We start from the raw sequence: 16,887 nt of genomic DNA, 5'->3' as shown, positions 1-16,887 counted from the left end.
ATTAGTGCTATCAAGGAACAGTAGGTTACCTCATTAGAACCATGTGCATTTAATTAAAGAAGAGAAAATTGGAGTTAACCTCATAGTTAATATTTTCACAGAGTGCTGCAATGCCAACACCTTCAATTGGAGTCACACCCCTGTGTATCTAATTATACACTGGTGCCAAATAAGGTTAGCAAGGGTACTACAGGCTGTTGACAAAATGATTTAAATGAAAATGTGTTTGGTGGATTCTGATAGTAAAATATAGCTTGAACAATTTTTTCCCCTCGTTTTCATCTGCCAGCATCAGGTGACATACTTCTTCGTAGAAAACAAAAGGAAAGGAATATTTTGGAAGCCATTTTTCTTGTTTGAATTAATGTTGCTCTTATCTTGAAGAAGATGGCATATGGTCATGTAAAGCATATACAATATGTTTTTTAAACAAAGTCCGTGAACTTTAGAGGTGTATTTAAAAAGAATGATTTGTAAGGTGTAATATTTACATGCATCAAACCACTACAAATATTGCCTGACACCCTACTGCATCCCTCCTTGCTTTTCTTCTTTTCTGATATATTATAGTTTCTCTTGTGTATCTTATGAATGGAGATCATCCTTTCATATCATATGTGACGTCTAAGGATGTTTTGTCACATGGTCTATCCAAATGCAGTGTAATCTTTTTGCCCTTCAGAAAAAAAATATATTTGAAATGTCTAATATTACTTAGGTAAAAAAAAGACACTCTATATTATTAACCAATAAATAATCACTTTGTTTTTAAAGATAAAAATGCAAGCTATATATTTGAGTAGTTTTCAGTACAAATGGCACAATTCAACAGGTTTTAACATAGAATATGGAGTTTGGCCCCAGAGTCTGAAATATATATTTAATGGCATATATAAATTAAATGGTGTTATAGTAGTGCATGGTCAAGGCAGTTTCCTTAAAGAGAGTCTTGTGATTGTTCTCACTTTTTATGACAAGACAGGATTTATGTTCATTTGTATTGGTTGTAACTGACTACAAATCTTTTATTTTTCAAAAAGAGATAATGTTTTAAGGACAAGTGACAGTCTATCTCTAAAATCATAGTATAAATCTATAGGAATATTTATTAACATTGGCCATAATTTTACCTTGGAAATGGGAAGTGAGTTTCCTAAGTCAAGATCATGGTAGATAATAATTTTTTTTGGTTAATAGTTAATTCATTCTGTTCAAATATTCAACTTCCCATCTGCCAAATTATTTCTATTTTTAAAATCTCTACTATTATTAACTGTAAGACAAGATGCAATACCTTATTTATGTTGACCTGCCAAGACAATAATCCAAAATATTTTTAAAGGATAACATACATTATTACTATAAGCCTTAACAATTGTTTCCAGAAACAAATTATGTGTCTGTGGCCACTCTTCTGGTGATGTGCATCCACACAGCACGTCTGCAGTAAGTTACATTGGGCAGTTAGAAATTCAGCTCTTAAGCACAAGGCTACAGACCCAATGTCACTAAGTGGATTATCTATAATTTTTTTTAATTATTCACTCCATTCCATTGACGTAGGTAATCAAGAGGTATTTAATGTTAAGATACAGATGTGATTAGCTGGTTTTCTGTTGCTTCTTGTCTTCTCAATTCAGTTATATTTCATCAGATATACAGTTCCCAATTTCTGTGACTTGATGGCATTTAATTTTTCCTTAAATATATAAAAGCATGTGGCAGTATTACCACTACATTTTTATTGAATGTTTAGGAATCATTTGATGAGACAGCATGGATATGCAGAAAATAAATGGACAGAGATTATAGATGCATACAATACATATTTTGGGGGAAAGTTGCTGTTCCATGTTCTGCAAGATTTACCATTTAAATATGCCAAGGCCTTTTTGTTTATTTACATATTCTGTCACTGGAGTGTAATTTTTCCTTTAGACTATAGCAGTCAATGAAAATTGCTTTCGTGAGCCAATTTACATACCAGTTAGCCTTGGAAATGGATAACAATGCTGAAATAGCCATTGAAGAATTTTTAAATAGAGCAACTTCATGCTTCTATGTGGCATATATGTTATCTGTATTTTCAAGGAACCTCTAATATGTAATTCATATGCATATTTTCATATATAAAATTTTTGTTTGTTTCCTAAAGAATTGATGGACTTATCTAGTTTCCTTAGATTAGAGTATTCTTAAATTGGCTCACCCCAAATTTCTATTTTTTTACTACTCTCTACATAATATTTTCTAATTTATACTTGATAGAACACAAAACTCTTTAAACCAAGTAATCAGTGTCTTTCTGAATGAAGAATAACAAATTTAATTCCTTAATTTTAAAGTTTTTTTCTCAAATATAGTGTCAATTTAATATGGGATGCTATTATTTGTGGAAGTATATAAACATGAAACTTTTAAAAAATGTTAGATGCAAAACAAAAATAGAAATGGAAACATCAATAGCATGTATCATTTTATGGAAATAGTGAATACAGAATATTGGTAATAAATTTTGTACATAAAGCATGATTCACAATAATCAGAAATTATCTAGTTTGGGATTTAATTAATTTTAATATTAAAGTGTTTGTCCTTCCTGAGCTTTTTTTGCAATAAAAACATTTTTTAAAAATAGAAAAATTAAAAAGTAGTGGTAAGTTTTGCTGAAATGGTATAAATTTTCATGAAAGACTAAAATTATCTTAATTTCTAAGTATTCTCTATATGTTTTGAAGGAAGACAAATTTAAATTAAACTTTCAGTTCTTTGATTGATATCTTCCCCCCACCCCCCATATGGGGTGGGGAGGCTGGGGCAGGCTAGAAGGGAGTCAACAGGGAGAAAAAAGACAACATATATAATACTTTCAACAATAAAGATAAAAAATAAATTAGTTAAACTTTAAAAATAACTTTATATTTTACTTTGTAAAGAAGATTCATCCCAAAATATGCCTTAAAATAGTGCATTAAAAATGTAACAGGAGTATTCCTAATTGGTGACACTTTTTCCTCAGAAAAAATTTTTATATTAGATTGTAGAGTGAGCTGGCTTAATTACAAATAGTGTTTGTTCTTTATCTAAAACTACTGCTACTGTTTGAAAAATCATTCTTTATTCTTTTGATGTGAAATCTACAGTATCAGATCTTTATGATTTCACTGACATACCTTCAGAATGAAAAGGAACCTAGGAGACATTAAGTGACTCACCTGATGCCACGCAATTCCTAATGGCATGCTGAAGTTTGCGGTTACCAGTGTATTGGTCTTTCCGAAGATATATCAAACTGCTTATGGCTTCTTGAGTGTTGTGTTAACTAGGAGTCTGAAGTTGTTCCATGTTAGTGAGGCTGCCATTGGTCTCTAAGACAGAAAGAGCAGCGGAATGAATTAGTGAGGTCTGCTATGGTTACTGGGCAGAGGGAGCGTGCCAATGTATGGACCAGGTGTTTGCCATTCCTATAATGCACCCAAGATGCTACGTAATTAGTCACCAAATGGTTTTGCTAATGATGCTTCTTGGCTTCACAGCCCAAAGGGAATGCTGCATATATGAAGTAGATGCTTATTTTTCTTTATTGACTATCAGAAATATAAACATTCTGCAAGTTAAAATGGCTACATAATATGATAGCCAAGATCTGGAAACAGCCCAAGTGCCCATCTGTAGATGAGTGGATAAAAAAGCTATGGTACATTTACACAGTGGAATCCTACACAGCCATGAAAAAGAAGTAAATCTTACCTTTAGCCACAGCATGGATAGACCTGGAGATGAATATGCTAAGTGAAATAAGCCAGTCAGAGAAAGACAAATGCAATATGATATCACTTATTAGTACAGGTGGAATCTAATGAACCAAACAAACTGATGAACAAAATTGAAACAGAGGCATACATGGAGCAGACTGACAGCTCTCAAGGAGTCAAGAAGGGGGACTGGATAAAAGGTGAAGGGATTAGACAAAGAACATATGGGCATAACCCATAGGTACAGACAACAGTCTGCTGATGGCCAGAGGGAAGGATGGATGGGGCTGGGTGGGAGTAGGAAAGGGGGAGAAAATTGGAACAACTGTAATAGTATCAACAATAAAAATAAAGTTAAAAAAAATTGAAACTAAAGCAGAACTGTATGTTATTCATAATTGATAATTCTATGTGAAAGGCATGGCTCTCAGTGTTTATTAAATTTTATAAGCACCATATGCCTATGCTGAAGTGGTACCATACTAAGTGTGGAGTACCATGAGGTTGCTGCTGGCTACAAGGAAGAAAGGTGTAAAAAGGATAGGGATACTTAAAGCCAGCTATGTCCTTTTATAATCTTTATAAATGATATTTATAATAAATTGTGAATCACTGTAATAGTCTCAAATTTTTAAGAGATCCTACATAATGTCCTATTAATGGTTGATAACTTCATAAATAAAAAGTCAAAATTTGAGGCATGTGTTCCAAATTGACAGGATATTTTAATGTTTACTTCCCCCCTTGACTTAAAAAATGAAAATTCTATAAGTTTATTAATAAGCCTAAAGTACCATAAATGGCAGGGTAAAAAGTCACAATTACTAAATGTAGTTCGAAGCCCTATTACCTTAAAGAAACAGGTAATGTTACATATTTGACATTCAGCAGTTGTCTAAAGCCTTCCACCATCCTCTTTCAGATGTTTTTTGTATCAAGTTCCTAACAAAAAATGCAATAGAATATATTTCGGAGGAGCATTTTCTGGCATTTTGGTATGTAAGTAGCCATCAGACATCAGCCATCATCTCAATATTATGCCTTATTATCAGGTTGTTGAATAGTAGTGATACCTTTAAGTACAGAGTAATAGATTACATTTATTGTGCCTCTACTAGTTTATTACAACAGCAAGTAGTAGTAAATGTACTCACATATCATCTCTACCTGAAAATTGTAATCTTAAATTTTATCTGCTGTATTTAAAGGAAATGTTTGGCTCCATAGGCTGTATGTTTAAAATTCTAAGAGTAACAACATAATATCCTTATTATAACTTTGAATTTTATAGCAACTAGCACCGAATTATGGCTTTAACGGACAAGAGTAAGAGAGCAAGAGAACTTCATTGTGAGAGACTGTTTTTCAGTACTTGCTTTTCACTCAGTATTTTCAAGTGATGTATACTTAATTCTAATCTGGAAAAATCTTCACTTATTTTATTTTTTCTTTCAAACTTTAGTACTAGGATAGATGCCTTTTGTCCTCCCAGCCCCCAACCACCACCACCCATATAGAAAAAAAACAACTTCACTAGTGGTTAACTCCTGTCCAGATCCTAAACTTCACAATCCTTGGCTTCCCTGCTTCATAATCATAACCCAAATTCACTCCTCAGTGACTAGACCTGATTGACACCTCATCTGCCTGAATGGCCTCATCAACACCTACCTGCAGATAATCTACTGTTAGTCTTGTATATAGGTTTTTACACCTACGAATACTGTTTTACATAGGATCCTGCCTGTTAGCTCTAAGTGTTAAGGCAATTATGTTAAATGCTTTTGTCATTTGGGTCTTATTTTCAAAACCTTTAACGTTGTTTCAAATATTTGGACGAACAAAATGTGTTGGACCTATAAACTTAAAATGAGACTTGGGTGCTCTTGGGCCAGCTGGTTTTATGCCATTTATAGTCAATTAAATTATATTGACCACATTGGATCTTTTTCCTCACAGATCTTTACTCCGTTATGGTTGCCTCCTCAATGTTTCATTGTTATGGCAATTGTGGATCAGAGCAAATAAGAAAAAGGCAAGAGGGATGATTTTTAAGAATTTCTTACTTTCGCTTTCAGATTCATCTCTTTCTTTAGGCTTTATAAATTGGACCCAGCACCAAATAATCTATCCCATGAGTGCTGGAATGAGTTTTCTAGATTGAATATTGGGAAAATTACTTGATCTTTTTAAGCCTTATGCTCTCAATCTATAAAAATAGGACAATAGTATTTACATGAAAGGGTAGTAATGGTACTAAATTTGATAACCACAAAAAGTACTTAGCATGATAACTGATACATAGGAAATATGAATAGATTTCTGAGTCAGTATCTAGAGTAGCATCAATGTAATAATCTTGCTTGGACCAAAGAGACAATTCTAATTGACATAAATTTAAATATATATTTTCGTATTAACACTGAATAAGAGACATCGGGCATTGTACCTCGGGTCATGATTATGACAGATGAAAATGTTCATCACTATAAAGAAAGTCTTTATATTCATTATTTCTTTGGATCACTGACTTCATTACTCACATACACACACACACACACACACACACACACACACACAGTGTTATCCAATTGTTTTCTGATTTGTAAGCAGTAAATAGTAAAGTAGAAGAGAAAGCCCTGCTTCAGCAGACCTAAATGATATCCTTCTGGTAGCCAAGGAAAATCGTGGCTAAAGAATGAGGGAAAGTGATTGTCCCCCCACTTGTCTGTATCCAGCTAGAGCACATGAAGAAACAAAGTTAGGAGACATAAGTGGCTATACAGTACTACATTAACTCCAGTGTTTTCTTTTTTATCTATTATCAGTGTATTGGCAGAGACTAACCAAAAGTTCACGATAAAATTACTACTTACTAGTAGTATTGATAATTTTAAATAACGTGCTGGAGACAATTAACCAGGGATAATGTTGTGATAAATTTTTGGAAAGTATTTCCTATAAAACCTATATTGTGAGAATTTAATGCTTTCTATTAAAGTTGTGTTAATATAAATTTGAACTTATTATGAAGCAATACAAGTTAGATTTGTTCATTCATCATGTTTATTTTGAGTAGTTTTTATTCACTATTACAATAGCATTGATACTATAATAGGTCCTTTGGTATGAAATATAACTTAGGATAATCAAATACTTCAAATACTTATAGCTGATTTTGTTCATTTCATAAAGCTATAATATAGTGAACATGTTTAAGGCCAGTATGAAAAGTCTTCCAGATTCTTCACTGGAAAAAGAATAAAGGTTTTCATTTTTAAAACCTTGGCTGACATTGGTATGTAACTGCTTGATTGATCTTTTTCTTTCCTAGTGTAGCTCATGATATTAATAATTATATTTATACACCTCATTTGGCTGAGATGTAGCTCCCTGAGCTGTTTATTCTAGATACTTCCCTCTCCTGAGTAATTGCCTTTCACCTTTTTTTTTTTAATCCTCACCCAATGAGTGAGGATATTTTTTCCACTTATTTATTTATTTATTTATTTATTTATTGTTTAAAATATTACAAATAGTAGAACATATGTCTCCTTTTTTTTCCCATTTGACCTTCCACCAGTCTCCCCTCCAATCCCCTCACCCCCCCTCCAAGTGTCTTGCGTCCATTGATTATGCTTATATGTATGCATACAAGTCCTTCAGTTGATCTCTTACCTTCCCCCCACAACCCTCCCCAGCCTTCCCACTGTAGTTTGACAGTCTGTTCGATGCATCTCTGCCTCTATATCTATTTTTATTCATCAGTTTATAATGTTTTTTATTATCCATAAATGAGTGAGATCACGTGGTATTTTTCTTTCACTGACTGGCTTATTTCACTTAGCATAATGATTTTTAAAGCGAGTGGAAGGGAGAGGGGAGAGGAAAAGAGAGTGGAGAGAGAAAGAGAGAAACATTGATGTGAAAGAGATACATTGATTGGTTGTCTCCCACATGCTCCCCAAGTGGTCTGTGCCCAGATGGGGGCAAGAATTGAACCTGCAACCTAGGTACTGCCCTTGACCTGGAATCAAACCCAAGACTCTCAGTGTGCAGGCCTACTCTCTAGCCACTGAGCAATTACTGGCCAGAGCTCACCTTCTGTTTTATTGCAGAAGTAGAGATTGCCATGAATTCTCTTATGTCTTATGTCTATGCCAGGAAGGACCAGTGGTGGAGCTTTTTCAATGAAGACATTTCTTTGAAATGTATAATCAATATTTTATTCCTCTTGACCATTTACCAAAGCATTAGTATGGCCAAAATCAGGAGCTGATGAAAGGATTATTTGTTTAGTTATCTGTTCTTGTTGTTGTTAATATATTTTCATCAAATAAATTGATAGGCACAACAGAATATGCATGTGACAATAATGTGAATTATGGTGCCCATTCAGACAAAGTGTATTTTTTCACATTACAAATTTTGTGAAATAAACTGTTAAAGTCTTTGACACCTCATCTGCCTGAATGACCTCATCTTTACAAATGTCAAATATAATCTGCATTAACTTCTAACAGTCTATTCTATAGTCATTGCATATTTCCAAACATCCTATATAATAAAAGGCTAATATGCAAATCGACCAAACAGCAGAACGACTGATCGCTTTGATGTGCACTGACCACCAGGGGGCAGATGCTCAACACAGGAGCTGCCCCCTGGTGGTCAGTGCACTACCACAGGAGGAGCGCCACTCAGCCAGAAGCTGGTTTGGTGAATGCAGTGGTGGTGGCGGGAGCCATTCCCACCTCCACGGCAGCACTAGGATGTCCAACTGACGGCTTTGGACATCCCCTGAGGGCTCTGGGACTGTGAGAGGGCACAGGTTAGGCTGAGGGACCCCCCCCCAACCCCCAGTGCACGACTGTTGTGCACCGGGCCTCTAGTTTTAGTATGATAGTAAAGGAAAGGCACAAAGAACAAGTCATTCTAGTTTGTAAATCTTTGAAGTTCATGAGTGCCCATGTGCACACACATGAACATATATACACATGCATATTTAAATGATCAATTATGTAAAATAATATGCATGTATTTTTATTTTTATCTGCAAATCATTTTTTTGAAGTTAAATGTTTACATTTGTAATTTTCATTAGGCAAATAAATTATTTGTTTTACACAGGAATAACAAATTATGGAATCAAATATTTATTATTGGTGCCACTCATACAACAATACATTTACTTTAAAATATTTCTAAACTTCTGGATTTTTTCATATAATTTTAACACATATATAGGACATTACTTTAAGCAACACATAATTCCCATTAACATTAAAGCTTAAACCTGAAACTGCATGCTGTACTTTAAAACTTGATCTAACAGAGTTCAGGAAGCTTACTGTTAACAGAGTTCTGGCGTGCTACAATCATATAATGCATCGTGCAACTTAGATGAAATTGCATTCCTTTACTTTCAATCTATCATATTTCTTATTATAATAAACTTGGTGCAAACAGATTCACACTAATGATAAGATAAAGAATAAAGCCTTATATGAAGTTAAGTATTTCCCTATGGAATTTTTGTCATATTTAACATTATGGAATAGCATGAAATACTCACGAAACCATATTCCTAAGCTCTTTTTTCTGAAGTCATGATCACAATTTCAGCAGGAGTACTTTCTCCTGTTCTCTCTTAAGAAAGAGAGAGTGAGATATTTTGAAACATTGACAAAAGTAATCTACCTTTCAAATCCAGAGTATCAGTTATAACATCACACTCCAAATTACATAAGCTGTATTCAATATTTTAAGAATAATAATATAATATCTTAATTTTGAATTTTACATGTAAAATATCTATTCTGGCTCAAAACAGAGTGGGTTGAGATGTTACAGTGAATAGGAGGCATCAAATAAATATCTCAGATAAATTCTCATTAATTTAGGCATAATTTATAAACTCACATGTATAATTTTTGAGGTAGAGTATTGATAAATGATGCCATCAAAATTTGATAGCTCAAAGGTTCAGGAATTTTATATTTCTAAAGCATTATGTAGGCATACTGAATGAGTATCTGTGATACATAAATACAATAAAAATAATATGAATAACATATGTGCTACTGTTTATCCCTAAATCCTTGTTTGCCTGTAAGTGCATGTTGCATCTCTCTTATAATCTCTTACATTAAGCCCAAAAATATATTTGTTGCATGTTTACCTTTGTCTCTTTCTATATTACCTGAGTAGTCACTCTGTTTTATTAGAAGCGTTGCGCCCTGTGGATGTCTACCCAAATACATTTCCATCCTATCTGAACTAATAGACAATTTTATCCAAAAGGAGCTTTGTGGTTCATCTAGTTCAACTTTAAATTTTATAATTGACAAAACCAAATAATCTATCCTCCCTAATATGTTTTCCTCATTTATTGAATTCAAGGAGGAGGGGCTATTGTTGATGTGATAGTTCTTTACTCTTGAGATACTTTTAAAATCTCCATCAGGTATCTGATACAGTTGTATTTATAGTTTGAGGTTTTAGTAAAGAAAAGTATAAGGATCCTCAGTGATTCTCCCCAAAACATTTTAAAGTGAATACCAGACTATTGATTTCTTGCTTTCATTCTTTTATTAGAACCTCAGCTAGTAAAACGACTTATTTTTAAAGGTATACAGGGAATTCCTAATTTAGTTCTTAATGCTTCAAGGAATATGCTTAATGGTTACAAAGTTTTTATTCTTTACAATCCTTATCCCCTCATTTAGATTACACATTCAAGCAAAATCAGTTGCTCTACAAAGAGAAACAAGGAGGGTTTCTCTGGCGTTTTAGGTTTCCCGTTTACTATCCATCAGACGATTGTTCTGTCTTAACAATTACTAGTGGGTTGTCCCGATCTTGAAATACAAAGAAAAGGGGGCCAGACGATGCTTGAAGTCTGATATTGAAATATCAAGCATTTAAACAGGTAAAACTCAGAATGAATTCTTGAGTTGACCAGAAGAAATGCCAAGTCCATAACATACAACTTTGATCCTGTAAAATATATTCATAACACTTGTAAATTGAGTACAGAGAATTCTGTTGAGAAATTATGGTTCTAGAAAAGTCCATCTCAAGCAACCAATTTCACCATTGTTAATTATCACATACTATTTTTTATTGTTAGCATTATAGGATAATTGCTACTAATTCTCTTTCTAATGATTTATACAGTCTTTAAAGCCTGCCCAGTGTCTGTTAGATAAAACTACAAATCTAAGCCTTGCAATGATGTGCCCTCCACCCAAATAGGCCTTTTTTTCTTTCCCAGCCTCATCCCCTATTATTTTAGAAACAAAGCCATTTGGTCCTGATTGATATATCTACTTTCTGTTCCCAAACATACAGTATCCCATTTTTTAAAAATAATTTTAATATATATATTTTAATTGATTTCAGAGAGGAAGGGAGGAGAGAGAGATAGAAACATCAATGATGAGAGAGAATCATTGATTGGCTGCCTCCTGCATGCCCCCCACTGGGGATCGAGCCCACAACCCAGGCATGTGCCCTTGACCAGAATCAATTTCTGGGACCCTTCACTCTGCAGGCGGACGCTCTATCCACTGAGCCATACCAGCTAGGGTTCTATTCCTTTTCTTATGTAATTATCACTCTGTAGCTTCCTCCTTTTTTTTCTGCTTATCAAATTTTACTGGTTATGCAAGGCCAAGCTCAATTACTATCCCGTATAAATGCTTTTTCACTAATGTAATTCACATTGACTAATCAGTCTTTTGATCTCATATGTCTACAATAATCCAATGTGCATTTCTGTAATTATTCTTTGACACCCCCCATACTCAATTCCATTCAACACATATTCACTGAACATGTACTGTGAATAAGTCACAAGTCTAAAATATTTATAGTAATATAATGAGTAATCACCTATATTGGAGAAGTATTGACTTTGAAGATGGGAAATACATAATTTAGGACTCAAAAATCAATGTAAACTGTAAAAAGTTTTTTAATCATTGTGTTGAGGAATTAGAGATCGGTAGATGGAAACGGTGTACTTGAGTTGAAGTTTTGACAAAACATAACAGAACTTCTTCACACTAGAACTATCGAGAGCATTGTAGGCATTGGGAGCAGAAAAAGCTAGATTACAGAAGAGAGAGAAGGTTGGCATATCAATCTTTAAATATGGACCATGGCCAAAATTTGAAGATTAGAGTTGCTCTCTTAAAGGACCTTAAGTCAACATACTCAAAAAAATCTGAATGTAACATAACTAGACTATTTTGTTTAAAGATATTCTTGGGAAGAATAGGAAGAAATGATTGGGACTAGAAAAAATATTGGAGTCTATGTGTCCAGATGATATTGTCTAAAAAAAAAAAATATATAGTAATCTTAACTAGCAGAAGGACAGGTAAGGGAATAAGAGGACAGATTCGAGGGACAATACAATGCCTTGATTTTGAGATCCCTATTAGTTTGTGTCCGGATATTTGTATTTGGATGATTGTGAACCAGGTGATATCTAGGACACAGAGAGAATAGCAGGTGTGTTGGTAGTAAGAAGTGTGGATAGTGATAATGTGTTGCTTGAGAAATATATTTACATTATAGTGGGATATCCCTGTTCAGGAGACAGTTAGCAATGAGTTAATGATGGTGCATTTTTGGAAGTTATACCATAATTTTGAAGGAAATTCTAAAAAAGAAGACAAACATAGAGAAGCTTCAAGGTGAGAGAAAAAAGAAAAAAAAAACGAGTAAAAATGTGACTATGAGACAGTAGAGAACCAGGAGCCAGCAGTCAATGACAATCGAAGAGATTTTTTAACAGCTGAAAGATATTTTAAAAGTATTATCACAGACTGAAGGTAGTTTTAAGACTGAGACATGAAGAAAGTAATCAGATTTGTCAAGAGTGTTTTCAACAGAATATAGTCTATGGTGATGACTTGAATGGTAACTAAGGGTATATGTAGAGATGACAACTAGTATACACTAATCCTTTGGGGGAAATGCTGATTAAAAGGCAGTTGACTGGCCCTAGCCGGTTTGGCTCATTGGATAAAGCATTGGCCTGTGCACTGAAGGGTCCCAGATTCAATTCCAGTCAAGGGCACATGCCCAGGTTGTGGGTTCAATCTCCAGTAGAGGGTGTGCAAGAGGCAACTGATGAATGATTCCCTCTCATCATTGCTGTTTCTAACTCTCTCTCCCTCTCCTTTCCTCTCTGAAATCAATTATATATATACTAGCGTTCCCGTTGCAGGAAAAATCCTGCATTAGGGTTTCCTGCTGCACTCTACCCCGCCCCGCCTCCGCTCCTCCCTTGTCCCCCGGCCCGCCTTCTCCGCCAGCCCGCCCCGCCTCCGCTCCTCCCTTCTCTTCCCCCCGGCTTGCTTGCTTCTCCACAGCTTTGCTCCCTTCAGCATCTCTTGGCTTCTTTCTAAGCTGTCTTGATATGCAAATTAGCCACCATCTTTGTTGGGGTAATTTGCATACTCAGTCCTGATTGGTTGGTGGGCGTGGCTTGGTTGGTGGGTGTGGCTTGGGCGTAGCAAAGATGTGGTCAATTTGCATATTTGTCTATTATAAGGTAGTATATATATAATTTTAAAAGGCAGTTGACTGGATGGGGGCTTGATAGGAAGCAAAATTGAGAAAGCACCTTGGGGAGGGGGGCAGTGGAAATGAAAAGATTGAAAATGCAAGAAGGAAAAACATAGAAAGGTGAAAGGGGATGAGGGAGAATGCTGGCATTAAGGGCAGAGTTGGAATTAATTCATCGTTAAAGGGAATAGAAACTCACTTTCATCTGAATTGGATGGAAATTTGAAGATGAGTAAACTCATAGAAGTGTGTCAGCTATTGTGAGGCAAAATCGCAATGTGGCCATGCAAGCAGAAGCCTTTTATTCTACCTATATACACCTATTTTGTTTTTCTTTTTGAGGAAAATGAGCACAACTAAAAATTAAAATAATCTGTTTAGGGTCACATTTTTAAATTTTATTTTTGTTAATCCTCACCTGAGGATAATAGAGAGAAATATTGATGTTAGAGAGACACGTTGATTGGTTGCCTCTTGCATACGTCCCAACCAGGACCAGGGATGAAGCCTTCAACCAAGGTATGTGCCCTTGACCAGAATTGAACCTGGGAACCAGCTAGGGCATGGGGTCACATTTTAGTAGATAATTAGGATGAGATCCAAATTTAGGACTGACTTCAGTATCTCTCTTTTACCTCACACCACCGTGGCATTTTTCTGGCCTTTTTGAATTACCCCACTACAAACATAATTTAAATTAAGCTCCCTCCATCACATTAGAAGAATGCCCAAGTATTTGAGTCATTTTAGTGTCCTTGAACACCTTGACTTCCCTTTTCTCCCCCTCCTTAAATGAGGGATTTCCAGCTCCACCCACTTCTAACAAGGACACAACACATTGCCCTAACAGTTAGGGCCTAACCGGTTTGGCTCAGTGGATGGAGTGTCAGCCTGCGGACTCAAGGGTCCCAGGTTCAATTCTGGTCAAGGGCATGTACCTTGGTTTTGGGCACATCCCCAGTAGGGGGTGTGCAGGAGGCAGCTGATTGATGTTTCTCTCTCATCAATGTTTCTAACTCTCTCTCTCTCTTCCTTCCTCTCTGTAAAAAAAATCAATAAAATATATTTTAAAAAGGACACAACACTGATTTGACAATCACCAGGAAATGTTCCAACTTATGTTCTCAAAAATTTGATTTTTTTTAATCAGACAACTTTCTATATTTTTCCTATTAGTTACATTTTTTTTTATTAGTTACATTTTAAAATCTTCCTTGAAGCAACACTTTACTCGCTCATTAAATCTTTTATTCTCATTATATCGTCACTTCTGCTTGACAGTGGAAACACTTATTTGGCATTCTTGAATCTGTTCTATTTTTCTAAAATACCCCCCTCTTGTCAGATGTGTTTTATACTTCTTTATTTTTAACTGACTCAAAAAGAATCAAAATATTTACTCTGCCCTAACATGCCCAAGCCTTTCTCACCTCCATGCCTTTGCCCACTCAAGTCTCTCCCACCTGCCTGCTACCTAGAGTGCTAAGTTCATAGAGTCCACATTATGTCCTGGATAACAAAGTCACATCTGGCTACCATAAAATTTGTATGGTATAGAAAGTACTCAACTTTTTTGTTGCTATATTATTACTTTTGAGGGAAATTATTTTGTTTTTTCATGCTACATAATGAGAAATGCCTAAAAACACTTCTAGTACAGTGATTGGCACATAGAAGGCACTTTACAGAGTAATCTCCTTTTCTTTTGCTTCTGTGAAATATTGTTTTCTGCCGTCATTCATAGAGCTTAATCTAAGTATCTCTTCATAGAATCAGGATGCAAGTACAATTTTGACTGAAATTATAATGGTAAGCAATATTCGAAATTATGGTATATAAAAGCTTAAGCAGCCTTTTGACCATTTGACCATTCAACCGGTAGCTATGACATGCGCTGACCACCAGGGGCAGATGCTCAATGCACAGGCATGGAAACATGGAACAGACTGTTGGATCTCAGAGGGAAGGGGGGAAAGGAGAGTGTGGGAAGAGATTAACCAAAGATCTTATATGCATACTAGAGGCCTGGTGCACAGATTCGTGCACTGGTGGGATCCCTGGGCCTGGCCTAAGGGGATCGAACTGAAACTGGCAGTCTGATATCCCCTGAGGGGTCCCGGATTGTGAGAGGATGCAGGCCAGGTTGAGGGACCATGTACCAGGGCCTCTAATCTAATGATAATTTTTTCTTACTGACCAAGTAATGTTTCAGAAGTATGTAAATGTTGTTGAAAATACCGTAAAACCTTAATATAATGGACTAATTTGGGTGAGGGAATGGGGTATCCATTAATGCTGAAAGTCCATTAATAAGAAGGTAAGTTTTCAGAATGCATATGTTAAGAAATTGACAAATTAGCTAGATTATCTGTTTTTACTTATGTAAGCACATTTGCATAATTAAAATTAGGTATGTATAAAAAGTTTAATTTCAAAGAAGTTTCCCATATGTTTTACTCTAATTTTTAAAAACATCTTATTGATTTTTAGAGAGAGGAAAGGAAAAGGAGAGAGAAACATCTGCTGCCTCCTGCACACCCCTACAGGGATTGAGCCCAAAACCCAGGCTCATGCCTTGATGGGAATCAAACTGTCAATTTTGAGTACATGGGACAAGACCCAACCACTGGGCAATACCGGTCAGGGCACTGCAATTTTAAATTTATACTGAATAGGTTTAGTAAATGAATGCTTTCACCAGTCATCTGAAGTAAACAAATGAACGTGGCTGGGGCATGGCTTAGCTCCTGGTCAGAACATCTGCCACACCGGTTAAAACTGCAGAAGGTCACACAAGGCAACAACAGGACCAGGTACCACAGGAGATGCTGTGTGATCATGTGCTAATCGTTCCAGAACATTGTCTGTGAGCAGCGACCCTTGCATGTACATATGTAGACTCTAGATGTAGATATGTAATATTTATTTATGTCCACAAAATGACTGCAGTGTTTTTTCCAACATATGGCCTATTCCCTAAATCGTGTTAAAAATAACATAAATTAAAAACAAAAAGAACAAGTTCTTATAATGTTAAGAACATTATAAGCAAATCTTGGTTAAAAACATTTTAAAATTAACAGGGTGTTAATTTTCACATATGACATATGGACTGGAAATGTTGTGCGTTACATCCGAAGTCCATTAAACTGAGGTCCAAACATTGAAGGTTTACTGTAGTGAGACATTAAAGGATGGAGAGAGTTTTTGTTAAGTTTACCAGCCCTTAAGTCAGTGTTTCACAAACCGAGGTAGCCATCTTGGCCACGTTTTTCTGACTCTCACTTCAAACAGCAATTTATTATTGTCAGTGAAAGGATGAGAAAATCTGTATTCCTACAATGTGCACCAGACGATTCCAATGATTAGTCAGGGTTAGGAAACACATCAAGATCCTCTCTGCACAGTGGGTTCCATGAGCCAGCAGCATAATCTAATGAGGATTTGTTAGAAATGGCCCCACCCTAGACCTACTGAATCAAAGCTGCACTTTAACAAGATCCTTACTTAATTTATATGCGCAGTAAAGATTAAAAAGTACTGTTCTAAA

The 16,887-nt window shown here is 35.4% G+C and overlaps 1 protein-coding gene across 1 annotated transcript in view; it reads left to right on the top strand.

The window, feature by feature from the left end:
• FOXP2 (forkhead box P2) overlaps window positions 1-16,887 on the top strand; it is a 579,029-nt gene that overhangs the window by 444,976 nt on the left and 117,166 nt on the right. Inside the window, exon 6 of the mRNA XM_054725917.1 lies at window positions 1,386-1,446. Coding sequence (XP_054581892.1) covers window positions 1,386-1,446 — 61 coding nt within the window. The remainder of the gene's footprint in view (window positions 1-1,385; window positions 1,447-16,887) is intronic.

Source organism: Eptesicus fuscus, chromosome 14 (assembly GCF_027574615.1).
Source record: "Eptesicus fuscus isolate TK198812 chromosome 14, DD_ASM_mEF_20220401, whole genome shotgun sequence".
Classification (NCBI taxonomy): domain Eukaryota; kingdom Metazoa; phylum Chordata; class Mammalia; order Chiroptera; family Vespertilionidae; genus Eptesicus; species Eptesicus fuscus.
Note: the sequence above shows the minus strand (reverse complement) of the source record. Positions and strands in the feature narration are given on the sequence as shown.